The sequence below is a fragment of the Vipera berus genome, assembly GCF_964194415.1.
Source record: "Vipera berus genome assembly, chromosome: 4".
In the NCBI taxonomy this organism is placed as follows: Eukaryota; Metazoa; Chordata; class Lepidosauria; order Squamata; family Viperidae; genus Vipera; species Vipera berus.
In genome coordinates this window covers 15,768,933-15,786,492 of record NC_138206.1, presented here as the reverse complement: position 1 = coordinate 15,786,492, position 17,560 = coordinate 15,768,933, and the positions used below count along the sequence as shown (strand labels likewise).

Sequence of the window (17,560 nt, the reverse complement as noted above, 5' to 3'; positions counted from 1 at the left end):
CCTTTATTGTAGTGGACAATATCTAGTACAAAACGAGAGGCCTCAGTTTTATTCTCAGTTCAGTATATTTCAGATTTGCTTCGATCTGGAAAAGTGCCTTATGGTGTGCTTGGAGAATACAAACGGAGAAGAAAACAGAGGAAAAATTACTGTACCATACCAAAGATTATAATTACATGGTGGTTGTTTTTTTTTCTTTTCTTAAAGGCAACATTAGCTATAGTCATTTTTGAAACCAGGTCACATCATGGCATTTTTCTCTTGATAAGTAAAAAAGTAAAACAAAACTCAGCCTTCTGAGAAGGGGAAGGATAATTCGCTAGAATCCAAATAATTTATTTTTTTCATAAAATCGTTAAAATCCTTGACAGTGCAAACCAAATGGATGCACTGTTTCAGTCATTTAATTTACTAAGGGTATAAGACTGATGCAAGCTAATATGGATACAGTTAAAAAGGTAAATAAAATCTGATGTAATTCCCATTGGTTTACAAAAGTTTATATCAAAGAATCTGCATATTTTCTATTGGGCAAAAACATCCCCTACCCCCAAAGAGGACATTTATGGAAATCAAAGAGAAGACACCTGGTGGATTATTTTTGTGTTATTTCCTGCCTGCAATATTCTTCTTGGTGCACTAGGCTGCATTTCTGAAACATTCCTTTGATATGTGTGTGGAGATTCTCAGTCGTCAAAGGTGCTTTTTCAAAAGGCAACTGAACTATTTCTTTCCTGAGGAAGAAAAAGAAGACGTTGAGCTTCTCATCCAAGAATAGATGAAGCTTCTTTGGCGAGAAGCGAAACGTTTTCTTCCTCAGGAAAAAAAAATAGTCCAGTTGCCTTTTGAAGAAGCACCTTTGAGATTCCTTTGATCATTAGCCTTCTGCTTTCTCTCTGGTTGTGGAACTCCATCCGTTGGTGTTACCATGCTAAAGCAACCAGAGAAATGAGAAAGGTCTTCTTTCTTCTTCCTTCACCATGACGTTGAAGGGACCATCAATACCAACAGAAATGTTACAGTTGATGAAGAAGTGGTGAAAGCATTTAGCCTGGATTGAGAATTTGTGACTTTTCCACCTGAAACAAAACAAGAAAAAAAAAGAATTAATTACTATAACATTTTGAAAATGGTACTCTTGGTTATACTTATTTATTATATTCCTCTGTTTCTGGATCAGACAGATTCATGGCGGTTTACTGAGAACATCAAAATACACTAACATTACAAAGATGAAACAATCAAGTAAAACAATAGCCCACAAAACATAAGTACAACAAGACAATAATCCTAGCCACCAGCCCTATGACTGCAGTAACAATAATTACACCATCACTCCTATGAAAAAGTTCTATTCTAATGGCCTTCAACCCTAACTGTCCATGGAGATTCTAGGCATCTAGGTCAGGGGTCTTCAAACTTGGCCCTTTTATGACTTGTGGACTTCAACTCCCAGAATTCCTCAGCTGGCTGAGGAATTCTGGGAATTGAAATCCACAAGTCATAAAAGGGCCACGTTTGAAGACCCCTGATCTAGGTTATAGTTGTCTCAAAGGTGCTTTTATTTTTTCTTCTTCAAAAGGCAACTAGACTGATTTTTCTTGAGGAAAACAGCTTCTTGGCTGAGAAGTTCTCAGTTCTTAGCCAGAACTGATGAAGCTTCTTGGATGAGAAGCAAAATATTTTCCTCAAGAAAAAAAACAGTCCAGTTGCCTTTTGAAGGAAAAAAAAGCATCTTTAAGACTTCAATCCTAACATGCCAGTATCAAGATGACAACCTGTGATGAATAGCCTGTGATGTAGAGCTTGACACTGGAAATACTAAGAACATCTAAACTTACTGTATTAACAGTATATCAAGTCTGATTGGTCATTAGTAGAAATACACAGAGAATTCAGTTTTATAGCCTTACACTCTATAACAGGGGTCTTTAAACTTGGCCCTTTTATGACTTGTGGACTTCAACTCCCAGAATTCCTCAGACAGGCACGCTGGCTGAGGAATTCTGGGAGTTGAAGTCCACAAGTCATAAAAGGGCCAAGTTTGAAGATCCCTGCTCTCTAAGGTCTAAGTATGGTAGCAGACTAAGAATGTAATTACCTAATTGTCATAATTATCTTACCTGAAAAAGATGGTATCCTGATTTGGCTGCTTGGTGTGCCGTCTCCTCCTTCACTCACTGCACAGACTTCTATGATATAAACACCTACGTCAGGGAGAAGCACCACTGCAGATGTTTTCTGGGTTTCAATTACTTGGCTATTTGTGTGTCCTTCTTGCCTAAACAAGACCTGTTGGAGAACAGGGAGAACTGTAGAACTCTAGTATTCAATCAGTATCTTAATTCAAATTCAGGAAAATAACAACAGAATAGACACTTATAACTTAGGATATATATATATATATATATATATATATATATATATATATATATATATATATATATATATGTATATGTATATGTATATGTATATGTATATGTATATGTATATGTATATGTATATGTATATGTATATATGTATATCTATCTATCTATCTATGCATGCAAATTAAAAAGCCAAAGAGATATGTGTGGTTTCTAAATAACTTTTCCCTTCTCAAACTCTGAAGCAAAGCAAATAAACAAACTGGGTTTTAGTTTAATCACCCTACCACTACTATCCCTCTTGCTGCCTTGGAGATTAAAGAAAAATAATGGTCCCAGGAAAAACAAATGCTCTCCCTTTCAAATATTTTAACAGAAGTGTCAGAAAATAAAAAAAATAAATAATACTGAATATATATAATATTTTTTATGTCGCCCAATAACCATTTCCAGCAATTCAAGAAAGTTGAAATCTTGCAAAGGGCCCTTTTTAAAAATAATAATAACAATAATAATGAACAGATGTTTTGAGCACAGATTGCTGCATATCCCCAACACAATCATAACAAATCTCTATGTTTGCATTTCTTCTCTATAAAAAAATACTAATTTTAATGGCATTTATGGCCTAAATGGCATTTATGACATCCTTGGCTCCTGCATTTTCTTAAATCTTACTGCAAATATTGTCAAATTGAAGTGTTGGTATGGCTTTTGCTGCAGTCTGCTCCAATTAATGCCAGATGGGGTAGTGTTAACAACATCAAGCAGCACATGTTGCCCTGTTTATAGTCCCTGGTTGAGGATCGGTCTATGCAAAATATAGTCACAAATTCCATTCAGTTTTAGTTTCTCCGTCAAGTAAAAGTTGCTGCTTTGTTCACAGTCCGTGTTGCAATGAAAATTGTCTGTGAAAAGGATGTGCAGAGCCACAAGAGTTTGCACGGAAAAACAGGATTGTGAGACTATGAATTGTGTACAGCAACCACACAGATACACTGAGTTGTGTAAAGAGTTTACTTGTAGGATAAAGTAATAGCACAGTCCAAGAAACAGTCCAGGTCATACACAGATACTTAAAGTATAGCCGATAGCAACAGTCCAAGGATTATCCACTACAGAGTCGTCTTACCAGGCAGTAAGTCAAAACACATTAATCACAGTTCTTCAGGTTCTGCATACAGTAGCAAAGCAAACCACGACAAACAGTAATCAATAGCAGAGAGACATGAATTGTAACAGAGAGAGAAGCCGTGTCTCTAGCTCCCTCTTATGGCCATTAGGGACATTGCTGACCAATCAGCAGAAAGTATAGTGCAGTGCATTCACTATTAAAGGTATACATTACAGCTTTAACTGCAACCATACAGTCTTGGTTTATACATTGCCAACCCAACCAGTTAGGCAATAGACATAGTCCTAACAGTCTGCATTGGGAGGACAGGATTTGTTAGAAGCTGAGACATTGATGGATATGAGTTGTTCAGGGGAAGAAAGAGTAGGGAATAAGATTGCACCCTCATGTTCTCTTAATAGAAATCAAAGTTTTGATGCATGTAGATGAAGTTGCCAAAGTATATTTTAAATGAAAATATCCTGAGTAAACCGATGGGGAAAAATTCCATTTTCTTGTTTGGTTGACATATATCTTTGTTAATAAACATTGAACAAAAATCCAGTATTAAATTCTTCATTAAAGATAAGATTTGATATTCTGCTTAGATGTAAGGCTATATCATAAAGAAGACTCTGACCTAACTAATAGTTGTCAATAAAACTAGGAAGCTTCTCTCTTTGATTAGTTTCCATCCATTTCTTCTTGTCTTGCCTTCAGGTTGCTCCAGAACTTGCTCAGAAATAAAACAGCAGGTGATAGATAACATTTTGTGTGGCCAAAGGGGCTGGTAGGAAACATGTTTTGATAAAATGAAAGTTTTTGATTGGTCATCTCTGCTGATTGGAACAGTTTTAAGGGAGTTCTTGTACGATACTTTCAAAATTCTAAAGGTAGCCATTAGTCCCAAAGGTTTAGAGACTTGCTTTTCACAAAAACATATATTTCACAACCACAAAATGATAATACTAGACTTTTCTCACAATGTTTGCATTTTCCCCCCATTCAGAATCAGTTCAGAAGTATTCTTTTAGAATTTTTCCAGGGCTGGCCTTCACATTCACATAAAAAAAGGTAACGGCTTTTCCTGTCCAGTCACATCTGATTCTTATCTCTGCTTTCTAGCTGACAGAGACAGCAGTGTCCAAAGACATTTCTGTGGTTATGTGACCAGCATGACTATATGTCAAGGTGTACATAATGCGGTTACCTTCCCACAGAAGTGGTACCTATTTATCTACTTGCATTTGCATGTTTTAGAACTGCTAGGTTGGCAGGAGCTGGGACAAGAATGGGAGCTCACTCTGACACACGGTACTTGCCAACCTTCAGATCAAGCCCAGTATCTTAATCACTAGGCCACTGGGCCCCACATTCACTTAGCTTGCCCCTATCCCCATACCACTATTGTATGTATTAGTCATATGATTACAGCCTAACTGGTTGGGTTGGCAATATATAAGCCATGATTTGTAATGTATTGTATCCCTTTAAATGTGTAATGATTGGCCAACGCTGTGTTCATTCAATGGCCATAAGAGGGAGCTAGAGACATAGCTTCTCTCTGTGTTAGTTACTTTGTTATGTTGCTTGCTGATTATTGTTGATTGTGGTTTTGCTACTGTTTGCTAAACCCGAAGAACTGGGATTTTGACTTTTGGACTGGTAAGATGACTTTGTATTGGATAACTCTTGAACTGTTATTATCTTCTCTGTACCCGTGTATGACCTGGACTGTTTATTCTTGACTTGTGCTACTCCTAAAAGTAAAGTTTTTCTTTTTTTACACGCCTCAGTGTATCAGTGTGGTTGCTGTGCAAAACCTGACTACTCTCAGTACCACTTCTTCTGTGCATTCTCCTTGTTGGCTCAGGAGATATTCTGCACAAACCCTGTCAGTATGACCATTCCCATCTGTGCAATGCCAGTAGTTTTCTAGGCATGCATTCTTCTGGAACCCCTCAAATGTGAAATAGTGATGATGTTGTAATCCTAAGCATTTTTGCTAAAAGAAAAGAAAAGGATGGGGGAAAATCAGAGAGGGAGATGGTTAGTAAATCTGACAAACTGACCTTGTATCCCATGACATCGGACTCGTTAGCTAAAGGCTTTACAGGCTCCCATCCTAAGGAAACATGGGGACCATCCTGAACCCACATAATGTTTGGTGCTTGACTAGGTGCTGAAAAAAAAAGAAAAGAAAATGTTAGAGCATTTTGAAGAACTTTCTCAAAAGCTGGGGGGGGCAGGGGTAGGAAAGAAGAAAATTGAATCACGTGCTCCAAATTTAGTAACTACCAATGGATTGTTACATTTCCTTTTGCTGTTCCACGTAGCTTTGTTTTCCAGAAAGATAATTTTTTTTGTCTTTCATGAATAACAATAATAACTATACTCTTTTTAAAAGAATGCATCTCTCTTGGAGTGGGGTTATGGATTATGCTAACAACAAGTCAGGAGTCCCTTTCTTGGTCTTTCTGTTTGATATGTAGCTAAACTAAAAGGAGAAAAAGGAGAATTGGAAGGCAAAAATTGGTAGCCTACGAGATTTCTTAGTGGCCACATGGACAGTGTTGCTTGGTGGTCCATAGCCTGCTGAGTTGTATGCCTTCACTCTCACGTGGTACAGGGTGTTGCCTTCTAGCCCTGTGAGAATGACAGATGACTCATTCCCTTCTGACCTGGCCTTCTCCTCTGCTTCTTCTTGTTCTGTATCTTTCCAGTAGCCAACCTGCCAAAGAAAGACAATGGGTTGAGTAGAGATCATTTGTAAAAGGCCCCTTCGCACTTAGGGTTACTCCTACTATTTTTAGCCTACGTTACCATATAATGATCTTTAAAATAGATCCTCAGTGTTAGGAGGAACTTTTGGTTTTTTTGATGAAACTGACAATTGATCATGAAGTAAATGTTGACAGTGGTGAATTTGCATGACTAGTTCATGGTTGCCATCCTCACTATTGACATTTGTCTATCCAAATTGACAACAGAAGGGAATTGGATGGAATTTCTCAAATAATTTATTTTTATTCAGGGACTATTAGTCGTTGATCTTCACTGTAAACAGTTTCCCCCCCATCTTTTTGTATCTTCTGTACAGATATGCTCAGAATCAGAAAGTTGTACTCCAAACATATCTAGAAGATAAGGTTGGGAAGATAGATAGATAGAAAGATAGATAGACAGACAGACAGACAGACAGACAGACAGACAGACAGACAGACAGATCCAAATGAATAAGATTTAATAAGGCAAGATTTCACTTATAGCAAGGAGCATTCAAAGCTGACTGATTTAAAATCTGTACCCAATTCTACAGAGTGGAATCAAAACTAACCTAATTATATTGGATAATTTCTTCCAGTGCTTTTTTTTGAAAGCAGGTCTATGCAAGAGAAGACTATTGATTGGTAAAAACTACCAGCCGTTGTCCAAAAGCTGTGTACAACCTGAAATAAGACTCCCAAATTTTATGAAAAGCCTTTTGAATGAATAAAAATCATTTCAGTATTGGAAATCAGTTCTTATTGGTTGTCATGAAGAAGGAAGGCATTTATCAGTGACTTTACTATACACTGGGGAGTTTCATGGCTGAATGTGATCTTGAAGATGAGTCTCCTATATCAAGCCAACATTAATTTATTTAATTACATTTGGTCTGTTCTTCCTTCAATTAATTCAGAGTGAGATGCATTGCTCCCCTCTTCATTTACCCCCACAATGCCTGCACAAAATATAAAGGAGGAACACAAGTCTTATGTCAACATCTGATATAGCTAAACTGGGCTCATCTGCCTCAGGAAGGTTTATGAGGGGTTAAATTTTGCCTGTGCTACCCCTAGGAATGATTCTGCAGCTATCAGCATCTTTTCCTGGCCGATATTATAAGTGGAAGGTAGGAATTGAATGTTCATCATTTCATACTTCAGATAACTTAACATCAATGGGAAATTCAAAATGGTGACTACCACCATCTACTAGCTTGCAGGAAGAATGTATAATGTATGGCCAGGATCCACTGAAATATAATGCCACTTTTGCTTCCTTACATTACATGTTATGATTCCCTGGCAGTGGTTTTCCAAATTATTCTCGTATCTAATTTGAAGAAGTCATAGATCAGATGCTCTTGAGTTTGGGGTTTTTCCCCTAGATTAGATTGAGAGAAAATACCTAGTGAAGTCTTTGGTAGTCTTTGAGCTTGGTTGTTTGCTTGCAGATATTTCATTACCTGATATGGTGGAATGTAGTCTGAAGTCCCAGGGGGGAGAGGCTGATTTCCAGAGGGCAAAAAGACAACAGAGTTTGGAAAGTTTGGTAGGCAGGAAGAGGATCAAGACAGCCCCTCCCTAGCAGCTCATGTAGAATATCTGTAATTATGCAGATAGTTGCTTCAGTCTGTCAAGACTGGTGTCAGGGCTCAAGAATGACACATGGAGTTACTTTAGTTTCCTTTATTGCTCTTCACCTATAAACAGAATATTATCACAGTGAAGCAACTATCTGCATCTCTCTTGTCTGTCTGTCTGTCTATCCAGTGCTTTTTTTGTAAAAAAAAAAAAGTGCCAGAACTCACACTCGTCATACAACCCGCCTTGCCTACCCTACAAGGTTCTATCCAAAAAAGGTGCCGGAACTCTGTTCTGGGTGTTCTATGACAAAAAAAGCCCTGTATCTATCTATCTATCTATCTATCTATCTATCTATCTATCTATCTATCTATCTATCTATCTATCATCTATCTATCTATCTATCTATCTATCTATCTATCTATCTATCTATCTATCTATCTATCTATTATCTATCTATCTATCTATCTTTCTATCTATCTTTCTATCTATCTTTAATCAATCTAACTTCCTGCCTATCTATATGAACGTCTGGGGCCATCTTGATCTTCTTCCTGCCCACTGGACTTTCTAAGCATTGCTGCTTCTTTGCCTCTGGGAAGCAACCCCTCCCCTTGGGACCCCAGACTACATTCCACCATACCCAACTATGTTAGAAAATAAACTGCTGAGTAAACTGAGTGGTGACACAAAACTGCAGTTTTAGCTCACCATTCTAAGCACTACACCTCATCCCTACTCTTCTGCCTTCTACGTTCTGTTATTTCTGTCATTTATAATGCTTTCGCTGCTGCCTCCTGCATAAAGTAGGTAGCCAGTAAATAAGGATGAATCAGAATGAGAGCAGTCAGGAATTCCAAAGCAAATTCAAAGTCTCAAGGGTAGCCCACACTGGTAGGTCTTCAAAGAAATCTACTATTCATCCTTCGCCCTCTTTGACTGAATTCAGTGAGGAAATGACAGAAACAATATTTCCTTCCCTGTCAACCATAGTGCGCAGAAGAGTAAAGCTCTTCATCCGTGTAATAAATTGGAGATGACAGAACACCTGAGGAAACATTGTAGAGGTCTAATCATACTGAACCAGCATCGCTGAGGGACAGAGAGAAGGGAAAAGGATTTGATTTGTGTTACTCTGAGAGGGAACTGGTTTCTGTTGAGTGTAATTCAGGGGAAAAACCCCTCTCTCTGGAATACCTTCTCTTCCTTTCCACACAAGGCTGAAATAGTTTTTGATGTTTACAAGTCTGGCTGTCAGTGTGCCTTTTCTGAGCTTCTCCTGCTCTTGGGATTATATGCTTGCAACATATGAATACAGAACATCTCCCTTCTAAGTCATTCAGTGCAGGTACTCTCTTTGTACTAGATGTTATGCAGGGTTTGTCTCTATGTCTGTGTAGTGCAACAAGAAAAACTCTTATTTCAGTGTGAGTCCTATCATGTGCATGCAATACAGCTGTCACTACATTATTTAGGACTCTACCTAAACCACACCTTTAAATAAGACTAGTCTTTGCTAAATTAAGAATGCTGTAATGGAAACCATTTCAGTAATGTGACCGAGAAAACTGCAGAGAAGCTGTCACTGGAAGCTCAGCTCAGGTCAAAAAAATTCAAGATGGCTATCTGCAAGAGGGTATCAAAAATGTTGAGGGGTGGCTGTGATACTCCCATTCCTTATGTGTAGCACACGTGCAGCGCACTTCAGAAAGGGTGGGATTTGGCTGTGCATTTGCAAACATCATCTTGACTTTTTTTTGGCCCTATTATGGATAACCCTAATTTTTAAAGTGGTTCTGCAGGAATTCAACAGGTCTCACATTCCCATATTCCTGCTTGATCTGGTGCTTCCCAGACATATTCAAATTGCAACTTCCAGAACGTCCTGTTTTCAGAGATGCTCTAGTCTAGTATCCCTTTGCCAATCTTGGAGTTCATGCTGCTTGTCTCTTACTCAAACTAAGAAAAAGACCAGAGAGGGAGAGCAAAAGCAAAAGATCATCCTACTTTGCTTTGCCAGCATAAGTCCAGGTGTCATGGTTCCGATAAATGAGACAGTTCAAGCAAAAAGCAGGCATTGTTTATCTAAAAAGTCTTAATAATGAAATGAAATATCGGCACTCATGGAGGGATGCCAGAATCTGAAATCTCCTCCCCCCCAAACCCATCGTAACATACACAATTCCCGCCCTTATTTACACGTCATAATTCACATTATCCTATTAGTTTTACATACGAAGTTTCACTTCCCATTCTGTACGCGGGCTTTTCTTATCTTCTCAAAACATCCGGTTGACATTCCCCCCCACCCAGGGATTCAAAGCGAAACAGTTAAAAGTAACAGGCTGTCTCTTATATTGTCAGTGCAAAAACATGTCAATGTTTGCAGCATTGACACCAGGGACACATAGTGCCCTGTGTCAAATCAACCTGCATAGGAATCTTTTATTGAGTTGTTTATTAAATTTATTTGGTGCCTATCTTGCGAGGGGGGGCTACTACAATAAAAATGAAAAAAAATGAAAAGAGTTTGAAGAGAAAAGGAGTAATAGATAACAGAACAATAAAATAAACAATGAAAAAGAAATGCAACTGTATGATTACCAAGAAAGAAAGATGGCTGGGTAGAGAGTAGAAGCAAGGGATGGGGGAAGTGGAATCTGCCATCAATCCAGCAGCCACCTCCAACATGGAACTCCCCCATTTGGACCTCAGGCCAATTGGCAGAGCCAGGTCTGCCAATAAATAAATAATTTTATTTATTGCTTGTTTTGATGATATTACATGAAACACTGGCGTGAAGCTATTGTAAGGCAAATCGTGTTAGACTCAAAAAGTTAGATACAAGCTGGTAGAAACTTAGCAAGAGTGAGTAATGGAGTTAAAATCAGGTTACAAAAAAACAGTCTGTAATTCCCTAGCTTTTCAGTTCCCTTCCTGCCCTAAATTCTTTACAGTGGTTGGAACTATGAACTTTCTAGAGAAAAAGATTTACTGTAAATTGCAGTAAATCCTTCCTCTTCAACGTTGCTATGCTCTGAAGGTTTTTCCCAAAAGAAGTATTAAATATGCTGTCTTTTGAGAACAAGTAACAGAATTTCATTTGTTTTAATGTGGGTCAGTGTGCTCACAGAAAAAAAAATGACAATAAAGGTTATCTTATCTATCTTACCAAGTCTTCAGTTTAAGCCATTTATTTATTTATTAATAAAATTTATTGGCCGCCCATGTTACCACAAGGTAACTCTGGGTGGCTTACAAGTCACCAAAATGTATTTATACAATACATTAAAACATAAATAAATTTCAGCAAGTGTTGTGGGTCCAAGTGGCAAAGGAAAGCTCAAGACTGTATTGGTTGGAAACATGCAGAAGAGGCCTTCATCCTGCAGTGGGTAGACAATGGCTAGAATGATGATGAAATTAAATTAAAACTAAACATTAAAATCTGATGACAGATCAGAGTGGGGGTGGAGCAGAAGGAGTTGGGATCTGTTTTTTCCTCGATCAACCAGTTCCCCTGCTCTTTTTCCCAACTGGAAGCCAAACAGCAGAGCCAGGTCTTTAGGCCCTTACAAAAGGTTGAGTGGACTGGGGCCAAACATCACCTCAGGGAGCAAATGGTTCCAGAGGCCAGGAGCAACATCAGAGAAGGCCCTTTTCCTGGACCCTGCCAGCTGGAATAATCCGGCTGATGGGACCCGCAACATGCCTCCTCTCCTGGCACGAGTGGGATGGGCCAATCCCAGTAGGGTAAGGTGGTCCCTCAAGCCATGCGCCTTGTTATGTGGGTTGCGTAAAAAGAAAACCACCGCCATTCTCCAGGCTGCTTCTAAAATCAGTCAAAGTGCAACACCTATTTTTCAGGTGAAAGGGAGCAAATTTGGATAGCAAAAAATGTTTGGAAAACCCACAGGAAACCACCTTGTTGATAATATGCTTGCATGAGAAAGACTAGGAGATATAAAAGTTATGCCTAACAACCTAGGGATTAAATGCCATAGTATAATGGGTAATCCAATCCTGACTGAATTATTTGGTCTCCTTTGCTACCAATATTTTCTAAAGATTTAAATCTTATTTCAAACAATGCTTTTAGCAGATCAGGGAGAAAAGTAGCGCCCCCCCGGTGCCATTCAGACAACCCAGATTATATTTTATATTCATACCTCAAATCCCTGAGGTCTTCCTAGGCTGTCTTTGTTGTGACTCCACGCAACAAGAATCTCTGATACAGACAGTCCTGTAGCCTTGACATCAGTAGGAGCAGCACTTGGTTCTGCAGCAAAGAAGAATCAAAATAATAATGTTTGGCCAAAGCAATTTGCATCTAGACAAGTAGATTATTCTTCTAATATTGGTAAGGATAAAACTTCTTAGCTGTCCTGAGCATAAAAAACGTAATGCTCTAAAACCCAATTGTTTTTCTTTACATTATATCTCATCATCTTCATGCCATTCACCTATCTGGAATTCTGATGCTAGCAATCTCTTCTTATGCATATTTCTTGGAAGCTAGCAACACTATGGTGGGCACAGTGTGGTTGAGATGATTTATTGTTGGGTTGTAGAAACAATGCAATATTTTTATCCCACATTTCAGCAAAAAGGTGTTCGCAGCAGCCTGCAATAAAATGCATTAATGTAATCACAAAAAGGAATACATATAACAAAGGGCTTTTATTAACATTCTGTTATTATGTTCTGAAGAATGTAGGCAGAAAATACTGTTTGTCTTTCCATTAGTTCTGCAGACTTCAATATTTTGTTCTATTTACAGTTTTTTTATTGTGAGAACCATCAAACACGAAGAAGACAGAAAGCTACAGAAAAATCTAAATTTTGTGGAACAGGATCTTGAACTGACTGAATGCTGGTGGAGAAATGATAACAAATTTGGGATGGCATGTCTTGGAGGAGAGCAAAGTAAGATGTTCTCCTTGATCTTGAGATAAGGTACATACAGCTAGTCCTCGACTTACAACAATTCATTTAGTGACCATTCAAAGTTACAACAGCACTGAAAAAGTGACTTATGACCATTTCTCAGTTACTTTTGCAGCATCCCCATGGTCATGTGATCAAAATTCAGATGCTTGGCAACTGACTCATATTTATGACTGTTGCAATGTCCCAGCGTTGTGTGATCACCTTTTGCAATCTTCTGACAAGCAGATGAATGGGAAAACCAGTGATTTACTTAACAATTGTGGCCAAAAAGGTCATAAAATGTGGCAAATGTCTCACTTAACATAAATTTTGGGCTCAACTGTGGTCATAACTCAAGGACTACCTACATTATTTTACTGTATATGCTCTAATGATTCTTACAAAAGAAATAAAACAAAATATAAATGCTGAATTAAAATAAATGTACAGAGACAATTTTGATAAAATTTTAAATATAACTTGTAAGACAGCAAAACAACCACCCAACTGTATACAATTATAACATTAATTCAAATCAAAATCACATTGTAGAAAGTCCTTATTTAGCAACCACAATTGAGACTGACAACTTGGTCACTAAGCAAAGTGATCATTGAATGAAACCATAACTGTGCTTATGATCTTACTTCAGCTTTCCTTTACCTTACAGATGTGTGAAGACTGTACTTGAGAAGATTGGGCACAGAGTTACTTTTTATCCCTATTGTACCTGTGGTCACTAAATAATGATAACCTGTATTACCCAGCCTGAAATGTTAGAAACTTAGCTCCATGAGAACTTGTCCACTGAAATTTGATGGCAAATTGCTAAATTTAACTGTTTGTGCATGTGTGTGTGTGGTGTTCTTTTGCAAACATATGGTTAACACACTGTTCTTGTCTAAGCCCTTGCAGATATAGCCCAAACACAAAAAGGGTTAAGATAGAGAGGTGTGGTGACTTAGTGGTGAAGATGCGTGCCTTCCAGCCGGAATTTTGAGAGTTCAATCCTCAGTAGTGGCAGATAAGATGATAAGATAAGATAATCTTTATTGTCATTTTTTACTGTGGGCACAATGGCACACATCAAAAATGAAATTTAGTTGCCCGCTCTCAAAGTGAAACACATACATGACACACATCTAAAACATACTATATACAACATATGTATAGACTCACACCCCTACATATACATAACAATAAAATATTAAATACTGTCCATCTTGAATATATAACGGAAGACGTTTCTCTCTTGGGTTGCAAAGAAAAAATATCTCCTGAAAACTCTTGTGTGGCATTGGGAAGAACATCCAGCTAGTAAACCCTCAGCTCCATCAAAGTTGCCTCGACTCTACTCTGAATGAAGGGAGTTTACTGAAAAGTAAAGTTGATGACAGATTTTATTTTCCTGGGCTCCAAGTTCACCGCTGACGGGGACTGCAGCCAAGAAATTAAAAGACGCTTGCTCCTGGGGAGGAAAGCCATGGCAAATCTAGACAGAACACTAAAAAGCAGAGACATCACCCTGCCAACAAAAGTGCGTATAGTCAAGGCTATGGTCTTCCCAGTTGCAATGTATGCTGTGAAAGTTGGACCATAAGAAAGGCTGAGCACCAAAGAATTGAGACCTTTGAACTATGGTGCTGGAGAAGACTCCTGCAAGTCCCTTGGACTGCAAGCCGATCAAACTGGTCAGTCTTGGAGGAGGTCAATCCTGACTGCTCTTTAGAAGGCCAGATCCTGAAGTTGAAACTCAAATACTTTGGCCACCTAATGAGAAGGAAGGACTCACTGGAGAAGAACCTAATTTTGGGAAAGATTGAGGGCAAGAGAAGAAGGGGACAACAGAGCATGAGGTGGCTGGATGGAGTCACTGAAGCAGTAGGCGTGAGCTTAAATGGACTCCAGAAGATGGTAGAGGACAGGAAGGCCTGGACGAACGTTGTCCATGGGGTCATGATGAGTCGGACACGACTTTGCAACTAACAACATCAACAACAACAAAAAGTTGATCACCTTGCAACAAGAAGATCCCAAACTGAGATTCTCATTCAACATGCTACTCATGTTGCCCTTGCCCTCTGTTAAACCAACTTACCACAGATAAAAGAAATAAACAAGGAATAAATGGGGTTGCAGTTTTTCCCCCCTGATGAATTTTAATTTTCAAAAAAAACCTGTTGTTCAGTGCAGAAAAATTGCTGGTTTTTATTTTTTAATCTAAGCTTTCTCACTGAGCTGAGCATCTTGCCTGGGGGCTGGTATCTCTCCTCACCTCTGCAGTGCAAAACATTTGTTTTTCCATGATATACAGTAAACGAATTCCCCTGTTTTCATAGCAGAAAACAAGAAAATGTTATGCAGTGCAAGAAATAATGCACTTCAATATTTTCCACCAAGGTACGATTTTCTGGGCAGCAGGAACACCTTGTTTGCTATTTATACATTTAAACGTTGTGTGTTGTGAAAGGCCTGCATTGGATTTTATATCACTGAATCAGTTACTTTGCTATCAGGAAGGGTTGCAGTGGGATAAATAATTTGTGACCTAGACAAAGTGATGGGTGGCAATTATCTAAAAATGTAGAAATCATTTCCCTTCCATACAACGGTATTGTTCAGAACTGAGGTAAATTCATTCCCTCCCTCCCTCCCTCTTTCCCTCCCTCCCTCTGCTTCAATATAATTGAAGCAGTATATTACTTATCTATGGAGATTCTCAGTCACCCAGGTCATGGTTGTCCCAAAGGTGCTTTTTCAATAGGCAAATGGACTTTTTTGTTGTTTTTCCTTGAAGAGGTTTTGCTTCTCTCGAAACATCTTCATAGAAAAACAAATATCTTCAAGGAAAAACAAGGAAAATTTCAGTTACCTCTTGAAAAAGCACCTTTGGGACAGTATATTTCTTCAACACATCAATGTGTATTTTTCACAAGTTGCAAGTATTTACTGAAGTTTCATTGATACTAGATACTAAATTGTAATTTTTATGAGAATGCACTAATCTATGAATAAGATAAAATATAAGCTTCTGAAAATGTATATTGATTTGGAATATATATTGAAATAGCCTGCTATTCCATATACTGCTGAATGTTGCTTGACTAACACTAAAATTGAAATAGATGGATTAAATAGATTTTTCTCTAATTGTTGCCAGTGTAATAATCATAACTTTTTATTAATGCATTAATAATTTCCAGCAATAAATATCTGTGCAGAACCCTATGGATGAAGAGTTCTAATAGTTTATAACTAATATTTACAGTATGCTATAGCCTCTAACATATTTCAAGCTATACCCCAGTTTCCAACATCTGGAGTTCTGTATTTAGTGTGCAGTATTGAGTATCAACAAAAAAAACTGAATTCATTTAGTTTACCATTTAATTCTAAATGCTAAAAAAGGAAATTTGTGATACTTCTAATGTAGAAAAAGAAATGGTCAGTTTCATACCAATTTAGCAATCATGCTTTCTTTGAAGTAATTTTGGATATTTCACTAAACAATTGTTTCTTGATAGTGGGCGGATTCCTGTGCAAACAGAATGGCCATTAGATTTGTTGAACTCCACAACATGTATTTCCTCCTAGGAAATAAATAGTTTAATTTGCAGTTTAATATGGTGAAAATATGTGTTCCCAGTAAAGTCACAATTGTCTGTCAGGTCAGAAAGGGAGAGATGCAGTCAAAGCTAATCCATAGTGGGGTTGAGGGCAGAAGGATCAACAGATCTAAGTAAAATTGCTAGAAGGAAATGGCAAACTATTTCTCTGTTGTAAGATGAATTTGAGTGCACGATTATGAAACTCCCAAGTTGGATGACAGATCTCTAATTATAGATATAGTCCTTGACACTAACCATTCTTTTAATAACCGTTTGAAGCTACTTTGGTGCTGAAAAAAATGAGTCCTCATCATTAGGTCCGCTGGAGCATTTCTGAAGTCACACGATCAAAATTCAGGCACTGAGCAACTGAGGTATATTTTACTACAGCTGGGAAGTCTCAGGGTCATGTGATTGCCATTTGAAAGCATGTGAAAAAAGGTTGTAAAATCTAGCATAACCCACTTGATGGCCACATTGCTTAGTGACGGAAGTTCCAGTACCAATTGCAGACATAAATTGAGGACTATCTGTATTAGGACACAGTGAAAGTTTTCACCAGGTTTTTTTTGGAAATGATGAAATGTGTAGACCCAAACCAAGTATCAGAATTCTTCATTTTATTTATTTATTTAATTCAATTTATATACCGCCCTTTTCCCAAAGGACTCAGGGCGGTTTACAGGGCAAAATTAAAACAATACAATATAAAAACTAAAATAAAATTAAATCAATAGCCCCAAAATTTAAAATTAGAATTTAAAAACCTTAAAACCCCTCAGTCCAGGCCAGCTAACTCAAAAAGCCAGGTTTTTAGGTCCCGGCGAACGAAGGTCGGGGGCGATCCGGAGTTCCACCGGCAATTGATTCTATAGGGCAGGCGCGCCCACAGAGAACGCCCTCCCCCTGGGGATCGCCCGCCGGCATTCCCTGACCGGCGGGACCCTGAGGAGGCCCTCCCTGTGGGAGCGCACAGGACGATGGGAAGTTGATGCTGGCAGCAGGTGCTCCCTGAGATAATCCGGACCCATGCCATTTAGGGCTTTATACGTCATCACCAGCACCTTGAATCTCACACGGAGGGCAACTGGAAGCCAATGCAGCTCGCGGAGAAGAGGCGTTACATGGGAGTATCGGGAAACCCCCATCACAACTCGCGCGGCTGCATTTACAAGGTTGCATACAGTTGGAACA

General features: G+C 38.4%; 1 protein-coding gene across 1 annotated transcript in view; it reads right to left on the bottom strand.

Annotated features, from left to right (window-relative positions):
• Positions 1-975: 975 nt before the first annotated feature.
• Positions 976-17,560, bottom strand: part of CNTN5 (contactin 5) — a gene marked incomplete at both ends in the record, with an annotated part of 277,925 nt that continues 261,340 nt past the window's right edge. The window contains 5 exons of the mRNA XM_081327707.1: positions 976-1,079; positions 2,124-2,292; positions 5,553-5,662; positions 6,025-6,211; positions 11,999-12,108. Coding sequence (XP_081183833.1) covers positions 976-1,079; positions 2,124-2,292; positions 5,553-5,662; positions 6,025-6,211; positions 11,999-12,108 — 680 coding nt within the window. The remainder of the gene's footprint in view (positions 1,080-2,123; positions 2,293-5,552; positions 5,663-6,024; positions 6,212-11,998; positions 12,109-17,560) is intronic.